Source organism: Planococcus citri, chromosome 2 (genome assembly GCF_950023065.1).
Source record: "Planococcus citri chromosome 2, ihPlaCitr1.1, whole genome shotgun sequence".
Lineage (NCBI taxonomy): Eukaryota > Metazoa > Arthropoda > Insecta > Hemiptera > Pseudococcidae > Planococcus > Planococcus citri.
In genome coordinates, this window is record NC_088678.1 from 84202836 (window position 1) to 84214314 (window position 11479).

Consider the following 11479-nt stretch of genomic DNA (forward strand, 5'->3'; position numbering starts at 1 on the left):
TACCGTAAATTACCAAAAAGCATTTTTTTGCCACATTATTTGAAAGTTGAAAGGATGAATCAACAACTGAAAATGATTGGCATCAAAATTCACAATTAATTTGCATCAATGCTAATGATAATTGATACATGCTACATATAAACAGGAAAATATCTTGAAAATTACCAAACAATTGCCAGAAAATTATTCACAATTGGTCAAAAATCAGAAAAAATTGCATCAAATCGTGAAAACATGTTGAAATGTCATTAAAATGTACTTCAAAATCATTAAATTTTGGTTATTTCAATCGAGACCACCTCATGTGTTAGAATGGACAAGTATTAGAATGGTCAAGTGGTAGAAAAAGAGGGAAAAAAAGGGAAAAATATTTTTGTTGCCAACCCACTTTGTTTGGAGAAGAAAATTTTGTAAATTAAAATGAAAAGTAAAGCCCAAGTATTAGAATGGTCAAGTTGTAGAATAGTCAAGTATTAGAATGGACAAGTGTTAGAAAATACAAATATCAGCATGGACTCGGAGAATGTGAGAATTAGGCGAGGCGAAGCCGAGCCGTTTAAAATTTATATTTCATTCAATGAGCATTACTCCCCTTGGTGAGTTCAGACGGAGGCTGGACATTACCGTGTATGTAGACAGTACCTGCGGTAGTTTCTAAAAAAACTGTACTCACCGAGGCCGAAGGCCGAGGGAAGTTAACAGACATAGTATGAACAACAAAGCGACCCGCGCAACCGAGGCGAAGCCGAGGTGAGCGGACACAACGCCCCCCAACCCTGAAAACGGCTACCCTTGTACCCTATTATCCAAAAAAGTAGTAAGTCTAAGTACCACTTCCTCATCCTCTTATAACAGATTGCTCTTTTCCCCTTATTTTTCAAATACTTGACCATTCTAATACTTGACTATTCTACAACTTGACCATTCTAATACTTGGGCTTTACTTTTCATTTTAATTATTTTACAAAATTTTCTTCTCCAAACAAAGTGGGTTGGCAACAAAAATATTTTTCCCTTTTTTTCCCTCTTTTTCTACAACTTGACCATTCTAATACTTGGCCATTCTAACACAAGAGGTGGTACCATTTCAATCATTTTATTTAAAATAACCAAATTGGTCAATTTTTCATTTTTTGACAATGTTGAATGATTTTAAATTTTAATTTTAATTAGTGTTGGCCTGAGAATATTCTCAATGCGCATAATCTGAGAATATTCGCGAATATTCGCGAATATTCTCAAACGCTTGGAGAATATTCTCTCAAAAAAATAAAAATCAGGACTTTTTTCAAAAAATTTGAAGATTTTTCTACAATTTTCCACAATTTACAAGTTTTACAACTACTTTTCTTTATAAATTTCCAATTTTCCTTAATAATTTGAAAGTTACCAAAACCTTTTCCCTATTATCTCTAAACTAAGCAATAATTTTCTAATTTTTTGAAAAGAATCTGCGGATTATGCGCAAGAATATGCGCATATTCTTGTGCATGCGCAAGCAAAAAAAGAATATTCGCGAATTTGCCCAACACTAATTTTAATCCATGCATGGTTATTGGTTATACAATTAATTTTTCCCCATTGGCATTGGCCATCTTTCATCACTTTTTAGTTTTTACTTTTTAGTAATTTTCAGTAACTTCAATGTTTTTCATTATTTCAAGTGTTGTTAATGTAATTTTTAATTTTAACGCTTTCATAGTTTCATATTGTTTTCAAATTTCAAGCAGAAAATTATTGAATTTTCCACCCATTACATATGTATACAATAATTTTATATGTTTGAACTTTTGAAGGTTTGAAGTTTGAACACTATAAGTTCATTATACTCAAGTTGGTAAAATACGGTAAAATACCGTATTTTACCGTATTTTACCGCCGTATTTTACCAGCGAATAAATTACGGTAATTTAACAACCCTGCACCTTACGAATTACGATGAAATGATAAATACAAGTTGAACGAAGTACCTCCGACAATACCCGACGGCTTCCGAGTTTTTGCACCGGAAAAAAAAACTAGTGCACTTTAACGTCTAGTGAGCACGACAAGCAGAAAAGGGACCGATTACTTGGCACAAAGTTTCGTACAGGTGCGTTGTCAAACTTTCGAGCTTTTTGATAATCTCCGAAGTCCGATCTGATTATTTTTTTCAGTGATTTCCAGATCCAGATTTTGAACTGATTAGTGATTAGTTAGCGAAGATGAATTGCGAAAAAAAATAGAGATTGCTAAAAAGTAAAAATTATCAACCATATTCTACTAATTGTATTCGCCGTCGATTGTTTTTACGTGTGGTGCTGTGCTGTGGAAATCTAGTGGCGTCAGCGCTGATTAGTGATTACGATTTACCTACGACTAGGTTTGATATTTTGATTTCTTTCACGCTCGCAAATTCGCAATCGTAATTGCAGTTGCAGTCGTAGTTGCAGTACATGATATATTTTCATAGCGGTGCACTATCGCATCGCATTTTATCGTATATTTCGATTTGCGCTAGCTCTGTCGACCATCTTTTAGCTTTTACATAATTGCGGTTATTCGACTACTTCCGTCGCAGTGCGTAATACGTATTATTGTTCGCGCGAATTTCAATTTGCTTTCGAATCCGTACGCGGTCGCAGTTGTTTCGCGTTTGACAATTGGGTTTTTTTTTTTTGCTTAACGTTAACGACCTGTGATAAATGATTATGTCTGCTTACTCTTACCGAGCTTAAATTCGCATTTCGCATTTCGCAATCTTAACCTCGACCTGAGATAGACCATCGTATTCGTATTTCGAGCAGCGACAACGACGACGACGACGACGACGACGACGACGCCGTAACTGATGAAATCGTAATCATGCGTTGTTTCACATCAGCGGAGGCCACTTTTTGCAACGTACTCTGTTGATCGACTCGGACGCTGCGCACTGGTTTGCGTATAAATTGTATAGATTTTTGGATGGTATATAAATAAGGTGGAAAAACGGGTCCTAAAATCGTGATAACCACCATTATTGTAATCTTTGCTTTGTCGAGTTATCTAAAATGTGAGTCGCTATTATTCGTATGCTATCAGTTGATGGATAGCGACCGAGTGATTTTGGTGGCCGGAGTGACGGCGGTGGCTGCCGTCGTGGGAACTTTCATTCTATGGGGCCCGTCGACTGCCATAAGGCCGAAAAGAAAAGGTGCGTAACTGCGTACTCCTACTACGTTATACGTTTGTCGTTTTTCCGTTACCTATTCGCCTATTCGCTTATTTTTGTCCTTTTGTCGACAGGTACCGTGGTAGGCTTGCAAAATTTGGGATTAACTTGCTACTTGAATTCGTTATTGCAAGCGATGGCTTCGTGTCATTACTTTGTGGAATGGCTCAACACTCAGGAAAATCAAGGCGAAGTGGCGGTCGCGATGAGAAAACTTTCCAACGGTACCTTCTACCTTCTACCTTATCGTTATTACTCAGTTATACTCGTATATGTTTGGCTGCGTCAACGACCACGTCGTCCGTCGTTGTCGTTGCCGTTGTACTTTACTTACTCGTATTTTGCATTGCATTGCAGTTTTATGCGGCCGTACCGCACCAGTCGACGACGAATATTTCGTATCGCCTGTGGAAGTAGTGAACGCGTTGCACCACAGCGGCTGGAAGATCACCAACTCTCAACAGGACGTCCACGAGCTATTGTGCAATTTAATAACCATATTGGAAGAAGAAGCGCACAAATCTTGCGTCGACGTAAGGCTGCGGCGCCTAATTGGCTATACGTTAATCGTACATTTACGCGTGTTACTTACTCGCGCCATAGCTAATTTCGAGTTTCTGTTGGTTTTTCTGCGTTTCGCAGTTAATGATTAGCGTGGACGCGGTTCGAAGTGATTGTTACGCCTACGCCGATAAAGAGAACATTTGGCCTGTCAGTTTGGCAAACGACAGGATACAACGCGCAGGGTCGAATAAAGATGCGGCGACATTCGCGAATGATGGCGATAACGACGACCACGATGATACTAGTCATAGAGATCTCAATAATGCCGCAGCCGCCGCTGATTTACGATCAATTGGCGGCATCGGTTGCGAGGGCGATGCGTCAGCGTGTTACAATTTCAGTCAAATTAGATTAGCGGCGACGGCGACGGCGAACGAAACGACCGTCTCGCCGACTGCGGCCAGCAAACTAATCGAAAATAGGCACGTACCTCACTACTTACCTACAAAACGTCTTCTCGACGATTGTCATTCGACTGTACTTACTCTTGAATTTTCAGATCAAAGTCCGCGAGTAAGATGAAAAATTGCCGGGTACCGAGGCCGCGAACGGCTCACGATTTAAACCAAAGTCCACGACCATCGCCATTTCGCGGATACTTGACAAATAAAATCGAGTGCACGAAATGCAACTACAAGGTAAACTCTCGTCACTCGCGTATTTACTCGTACTTACTTTCTAAAGTTGACTCGTTCGTTTGTTTGTTTGTTTCGTAGTCCGTTCTCAGGTACGATAAATTCGATAGTATTTCGCTTCATTTGCCGGAGCCGAATGACGTGAATGCGCATACGTTGAGTAGTTTGTTGAATAATTTTGTGAAAAACGAACTAATCAGCGGAATTACGTGCGAAGGATGTAACAAGAACCGGCCTCCGAATACCGAACCAATTACCGCGCCCGCGGTCAAGCTTTTGCGATTTGGAAAGGTACTAAGTTAACTTTCGTCGAACGCCGCCGCGCCGCTTTGTGTACTTGTACAAGTACTCTGCACAGTCAGTGAGCGCAGTTGTATTCGAAACATTTGCATTTGCGTATTTCCGATACCGATACCGATACCGCTACCTACATGAGTACATACGTCTTGTATGCGATAGAGTGATGCTCGCTAGTCGCTCTTCGGTGTCGGTGTCGGTGTCTGTATCGATACGCAGTAGATGTAGTTGCGCGTGCACTGTTCTGGTTCTCTCGTACATACAAATACTATTTCTGTATTAATTTTCCTACTAATGATGCGTTTTTGCGCGTAGTTACCATCTTGTTTATGCATCCATATTGTACGTACGTCTTTTCACGAATACGGCGTGTATAAACGGCAAGACTACGTAGATTTTCCCGAGTACATCGTAATGGATCCGTACTTGTATAAACCGAGAAAGAATAACGCTTTCGTAAGTCATATCATCGAGTTCGTTTATTTCTACTTTTACTCGTGATTTTCGAGGCAAACGCGAACGATAATACGGTTTGTTCGACCTTTATCGCGTATCATTTGCAGACCGTGAAGAAAAATACGCTAGCAGCATCCGCCGCCGCAGCCGCAGCCGAATCAAACAACGGCAACATCGTTAACGGTGATTTCGAAGGGTCGGCAACGCATTCTAGTTTATTGTAAGTATTACTCGTACCATGCCATGCCATGCCATGCCATGCCGTGCGACTATATGAAAGACGTTTTTTTAATTTTGTCGACGCTACGTTGCGCAGGAATTCCGCCAAGCACGTGTATAGACTGAAAGCTGTAATCGTACATCGCGGCAGTCATAACGACGGCCATTTCATGACGTACAGACGAGGGACTGCCGGTTCTCAAACACAACACAGGTGCAGTGATCCGAGGTATACCTACTAACGGTTACGCACTTTCGTTCGTTATTGAAATTTTATCGTTGAAAACCGCTTACCGCTTTCCGCTTTCCCGATTTACGAATTCGTTTCAACGCGTCGCGTCGTCGCCTCGTGTATTTTCTCTGTCGCCAGCTGTCGTATAGTTACAAGTTTAGAATAGGACGGTTGACCGTACGGCGCGGCGCGGCGCTTCGCAAACAACTACGTATTTGGCCGCCGAAATTGAAATGGCCATCGGCGCCGTGCCGCGCCGTCGCTTAGTTTGTACTCGCATGCCGCGCTATGTTGTATTAATTTCCACGTTTGTGGTTTTCAAATTACAGGTGGTACTTAGTTTCAGACACAGAAGTCAAGGAGACTACCTTATACAACGTAATCGCTTCGGTAGCGTACGTGTTATTTTACGAAAAATGTTCAGTTCTTTTGTAGTCTTTATCTTTGTCATCGTTTTACCGATGTTGATTTCCGTCGTCGTAACGAGTATGTAATAATAACGATAATACCTAATAATAATAATATTAATTATCAGCATCGACGTCGTTATTCTGTACAATTTAAAATGAAAGAATAAAAGCAAGTTTTGAAAATAGCTCGCGCCTTTTTATTAACCTACAGCTTAATCGATGGTACAATAATCGAGCATAGCGCAGTTTCTCTCATAGTGGTATAGCGGATATAGTGGGATCAGAGGGATCGTGTTTACATACGTCGTACTCGGTAGCTCGAGCTCGACCGCTGGACGGTTAAACTTTGCGCGTCCGCGTGTCGGCTGCACCGGGCTCGAGCAGAAATTCTCGGCCAATTTTGTCGTCGTTGCCGAGCTGACTTTCATCTACTAGAACTAGTTTGACACGAACGTCGTTGAGGTAGTATTTACGCAGGTCTTGTTCGACCGACAGCGCGATTTTTTTCATACGTCCGCCTCCTTTGCCCATGATGAATTTCTGCATTCTCAAATTCTTACATCCTACTAATACGATAGCCGTGACCGAACCTGCAAAACAATACCGTAAGCCAACTGCCAATGCCGATGCCAATCAATATCTAGGTGCTGGTACACGTATGTACGAGAGTACCTACCATCTTGCGATCGATTTAGGTATTCCAAGGTTGCTTTCAAGTTGTACGGAACCACGTTGGGCAGATATTCCAGCAGCTTGGAAAATACCACGTTTTCGACGACTGTTACCTCATCCTGATCGGTAACGGTAGTTTTGTCGAACAACCACGGTCCCGGAATGGCCGAATTCAACAGATACATCTGCAAATCATAAGCACAATATGGTACGTACACGTTATCTGCTTCTCAAACGAGTACAGTAACCGCAACGAGTCGACTGAAAGGTTACGTCGCCTCGCGTCGTGCGTCTTACTTTAATATCGCCGACGCCGTCTCCATTTAAAGCGGACACCATGAAAATGCTTTCGAAATGCGGCCAACCGTCTTCCTTGTCGATAATTTCTTGAAATTCAGATTGCGTCAACAAATCTCGTCCTACATTCGCATCCGATCGGCCAGTACTTAAACGATGCGTTAGTTCGAGTAAATCGCGCTTATGTTTCATAGCGTCTACCTGCGAGAGCGAGAATGAAAACACGAACCAACAAAATTGACCAAGATGAAAATGCTCGTGCATACGCAGACACACTCGCACGTTTGACGGCTGATTTGGCGAAACGTACCTTATTTAAAATGAGAAAAGAGCGTTTTAGAGAATATTGGTGCAGCAATCTCAACACCTTGGATGACAAACGGTGTCGTGTAAATGTATTGGAAACGTCGTGAATGACGCCGACAACATCCGCTTCTTTCACCGCTTCTTCGCTGTCCGTTAAAAAAGACTCTTCTAGCCGATGTCTACGATGATTACAAAAACCACATAAGATAAGTACCTACTTCGTTATGTAGATGAAATTGGTCGACGAGAAGTAATCGGTCGGTCGGTCGGTAGATAGACAAGACAGAGATACTAACTTTTCGCTTTCGTTCAAGCTGACCAAGCCGGGTGTGTCGAGAAATATCACTTGAGTTCGGTCGCTGATTAGAACTGCTCTGGCGCTGCATCGAGTAGTATGTACCTTGCGCGAGACCGCGAACACCTGCGTAACGCGCAAAAAAGTCTTCCATTACCTACCATCTTTCTGTTTACTTACAGCATTAGGTATACTCACATTGCGACCGACTAGCTGATTGATCAACGTACTCTTGCCAGCATTTGGAACGCCGATTATGGCTACTTTCAAAACTTTTTCGTCTTCGTCGCTCGTTTTGCATCTGTTTAGGCGAAAACGAAGTGACTGACGCCCGCCTATGTGAACGTAATATTTCGACGGATACCATCGCGGTCGGGGCGCACTGAGAAGCGAACGCGATAAATACCCTATCGAACAGAATTTCGAATTCGCCGCGGCGAAAAACATCGAGATGATCGAACGTAAATAATTAGCGCCAAGATTTCTCGATCAACTTGGCGTACATTTTTTCTAGCTTGCTTTTTCTTTAATCTTTTTTACACTTTTTATTCGATATTATTATTATTTTTAATATCATTGTTACCTAATTGTTATCAGCTCGCTCTGCCGCGTGATGTAGTGATAATAGACAACGCACGGTGAAGTAAGGGGGAAGTAGAGTACTTTCGTCACATGGTCACATCACATCACATCACGCTAGGGAACTGTAACCCAGGTATGTCAGACGGCCATTTTGTTCCTGGTTTGACAAACTTAGCATTCGTCGGCTTAGTGCGGAAAGGTGCCTCGTGAAATTCGTTACTTGACACCTGTGTAAAACGGTCTTTCCACTCTGAGCACCATCTATCAGTCCAAATGTTCAAACCAAAAGTTATGTTACCTCAAGGCACCCTTCCCATCACCTAAGATGCCTTTAGATTTGAACTTGGACTGATAGATGGCGCTCAGTGTGGAAAGGCAGTTTTACACAGGTATCAAGTAACGAATTTCACGAGGCACCTTTCCGCACTTAGCCGACGCATTGCAGTATATGGGAATTCGGCAAACTTTAACCGCGTATATCTTCAAAACCGTGCACTTTTACAACTTTTTCATAATAACATCTTTGAAAGAGAATTGAACGAGCTTTCCAATGGTATGCTACATGTATCAATTGAAATACATTTATTTATTTTGAATTTCAGTCATTTTTCAGCACTTCATTTTTGCGTTAAAAATAGTTTGAAATTGTGTGAAATTCACAGCATGTGCTCTAATTCAATGATTACTTTCATTCTATGCCAGAAATTCCGTCATAAAAACCTTGAATCGAAAAATTACAATTTTTTTTCGTAAGGAACAAAATGGGAGTTTGACATACCCGGGTTACAGTACCTTAATCACGCGTCACGGCTAGTTGTACGACAATGTAATTCGAGGTTTGGTTTCGGTTTCGGTTCCGATCACGCGTATCGCGTACGCCAGTACTGCGACTAATCGTTAGCCGCCGCAAAATTGGATTTTACTCCGACCAATGAAAACGTGTTTTATGTTTCCATAACCTCCCACTCAAACTGTGATAACACTGTTGTGAGTGTTGTGTGTTATTTTTGTAAATTTCAATCTTCAATTTTAGAATTGTGAAAAAATAAAAAAGGAGAGTGAGATAAACGTTCATAACCGATTCACGAACTTCTTTGATGAATATTTATTTAGTTATCTCAGTTATCTGGAATTTTACTCAACATTTTCTGAGTTGATTTTCCACAGTAGACTGATTTCCAGGTCTAGAAAGGAGAATACGTACCTATTATTAATTAGAAATTTTGAGAACTGAAAAACTACTTGTACTACTTTAGAATTAGATGACGAGAAAAAACAAAATAAGTAATGAGAAGGAAATATATGTAATAAGAGAGTGAGAATACAAATCATTTTTTACCATAAGCCCTTCGGCATTTTGAAAAGTCAATTCATTCTAATCTAATCGATTTCTAGATCAGAGTGATCATTCATATTTGCAAAATGTACGTAGATCAAAATTTATTCTTTTCAGATTGAAGAATTATCTGAAAATTTTTGAAATGAGTTGTAATATCGCGAGCAAGATTTGCTAGTTGCTGCAGTTATCAAATTATCAATTATTTATAATAAATGAAATGACATGATTGCATAGGTAGGTAGGTACTGCATAGAAAAATTACTCATTAGTCATTTGTAATGAATAATAATTGAAACAATAAATTAATATCACACGAAATAGCGAAATTAGGCAGTTTGAATCTATTTTCAATAAAAATTGTAAGTTTGCTATCCTTACTATATCCTTTATTTGTGTGTGGGGAATGCGTTTTCATTGGTCGGAGTAAAATCCAGTTTTGCGGCGGCTAACGATTAGTATTACTGCGCACTGCGCATTATACTGCCATTGTCAATTGTGCTTGTGCACGCTTGTGCCTTGTGCCATTGCCAGAGACTTGAAGAATTGAAGACTTCCTTGAAGTGTTGGAGACTGGCTGGACGCTGGAGTAGGTAGATTGGAAAGGCTCTAGCGGAAAGAAATACTAAATAGTGGAAATGGAAAATGCCAAATGGAAATTTATGGGGAAGGGAAAATTTTTGGTAACTGTGTCGGTAACCTAACCTTACAAGACCTCCAGGAAAATTAAATTTCCGAAGGAAAGGAAATTTTTGATGTAATTGGCGAGAAAATATTTTTTAATTATTGGAAATTTATTCCAATAATAATTATTCCTTATCCTTAGTAGTTGATAAATGACAAATGACCAATTTCAAACAGATATTTTTTTAAAAACATGTACGTACCTAACTACCTACTGCACTACCTCATATTTTGAACTTTGAAGAAATAATACGAACAAAAATCACTTCAAAAGTTGACAAAAAACTAAATGACAAAAAAAACAGTCGCTTTGCATTTGCGGCTGCGCTGGAGCATTGAAAAAAAAACTCAAAAAAGGTTGTAGACTGTAGAGGGTGAAATGTTTCAATTTTTGGTTTCAGTTTTCAACTTTTCACGAATTCCGAGTGCGACTAATTTGAGTTTGTTCAGTACAAAATGAAATGAAGTTCATTTTGCCATTCGTGATTCGACGTCTTGTAAGTTGTAGTTGGTGAAACAGTCGCAATTTCTAATTTCTCACCAAAGCTGTCATTCCGGTCATTCGCTGCTCATAACTCATAAAGTGTGGCCACCGCATCATCAGACCAGAAGATTCGAAGGGAGGCTGCGCTGCCACGCTGGACACTGGACAGGTAGGTCAGTAGCGTTGCATTGATAGGCCACAAGCCAGAAGTAAGACGAAGAAAGCCCAGTTTGGACCTAGGTACTTCCGGTGTCAGAATCTCACCATCGCGCTTCCTTCTACTTCAAATGGCCCATTTGCAGGCTCAAAAATTGGATAGGTATGAAAGGTTGTCAAATTTTGCTTCTTTTACGGCGATTTCTAACTAATTGGAGGTTGCTGAGCATCGTGGAATAGTCACAATTTCTCACTGAAGCGGTCGCCCGCCCCCCAGGTGACAGACACAAATGGATACTACGTAGATTCGCACTCGACGACCTCGAATCAGTCAAGATGATCTTTTACTCGATTCTTTGGAAATCAAAAAAAATCCAAAAAATGCGGATGGGTTACTTCACACACATTTTTTTTTTAAATAGCCAAAATGTCGCGAATTAAATCAAAATTCGTTGCATTTGGGGGGGGGGGGGGGTTCCAGAACGGCGAATTCATTTCAGGTGCCAGATTCTCGCCATCGTACTATTCTTCTACGTACATATTATGTATGTCTATGTAGGTACCTACTATCTATCAGAAAAGGTCCGCATAGTTTACATAAAGACGAGTATATCCACATAGGCAAACGTACCATCCATGATTTAACATGTGGAAAGATAGG

At 40.4% G+C, this 11479-nt stretch overlaps 2 protein-coding genes across 3 annotated transcripts; one reads left to right on the forward strand and one right to left on the reverse strand.

The window, feature by feature from the left end:
* The first annotated feature begins 2088 nt into the window (after positions 1–2088).
* Usp30 (ubiquitin specific protease 30) lies at positions 2089–6192 on the forward strand. Of its 2 annotated transcripts, none has more exons than XM_065353775.1 (10): positions 2089–3175; positions 3268–3417; positions 3551–3726; positions 3836–4179; positions 4257–4395; positions 4474–4683; positions 5005–5145; positions 5253–5365; positions 5462–5578; positions 5926–6192. In XM_065353775.1, the coding sequence occupies exons 1-10, from the start codon at positions 3067–3069 to the stop codon at positions 6029–6031; spliced, it is 1605 nt and encodes a 534-aa protein (XP_065209847.1). In that variant the 5' UTR covers positions 2089–3066; the 3' UTR covers positions 6032–6192. The 2 variants fall into 2 exon arrangements, with proteins under 2 accessions (XP_065209847.1, XP_065209846.1); XM_065353774.1 differs by having other exon boundaries at positions 2092–3175; positions 5462–5593.
* LOC135838165 (GTPase Era, mitochondrial) lies at positions 5462–8178 on the reverse strand. Its single transcript, XM_065353782.1, has 6 exons — positions 7775–8178; positions 7578–7702; positions 7286–7460; positions 6976–7176; positions 6683–6863; positions 5462–6596 (listed from the first exon to the last, which is right to left on the reverse strand). Exons 1-6 carry the CDS (start codon positions 8021–8023, stop codon positions 6346–6348), a joined length of 1182 nt encoding a protein of 393 aa, XP_065209854.1. The 5' UTR covers positions 8024–8178; the 3' UTR covers positions 5462–6345.
* Between the last annotated feature and the right edge of the window lie 3301 nt (positions 8179–11479).

Bases quoted from the DNA above. Each gene is read 5' to 3' on its own strand.
- Usp30 (XM_065353774.1), top strand. From the start codon at position 3,067: ATGGATAGCGACCGAGTGATTTTGGTGGCCGGAGTGACGGCGGTGGCT. The intron at 3,176-3,267 runs GTGCGTAACTGC...TTTTGTCGACAG, and splicing joins CATAAGGCCGAAAAGAAAAG to GTACCGTGGTAGGCTTGCAA. The intron at 4,180-4,256 runs GCACGTACCTCA...TTGAATTTTCAG, and splicing joins AGCAAACTAATCGAAAATAG to ATCAAAGTCCGCGAGTAAGA.
- LOC135838165 (XM_065353782.1), bottom strand. From the start codon at position 8,023: ATGTTTTTCGCCGCGGCGAATTCGAAATTCTGTTCGATAGGGTATTTA. The intron at 7,703-7,774 runs GTGAGTATACCT...CGCGTTACGCAG, and splicing joins ATCAGCTAGTCGGTCGCAAT to GTGTTCGCGGTCTCGCGCAA. The intron at 7,461-7,577 runs GTTAGTATCTCT...TAATCATCGTAG, and splicing joins AGCTTGAACGAAAGCGAAAA to ACATCGGCTAGAAGAGTCTT.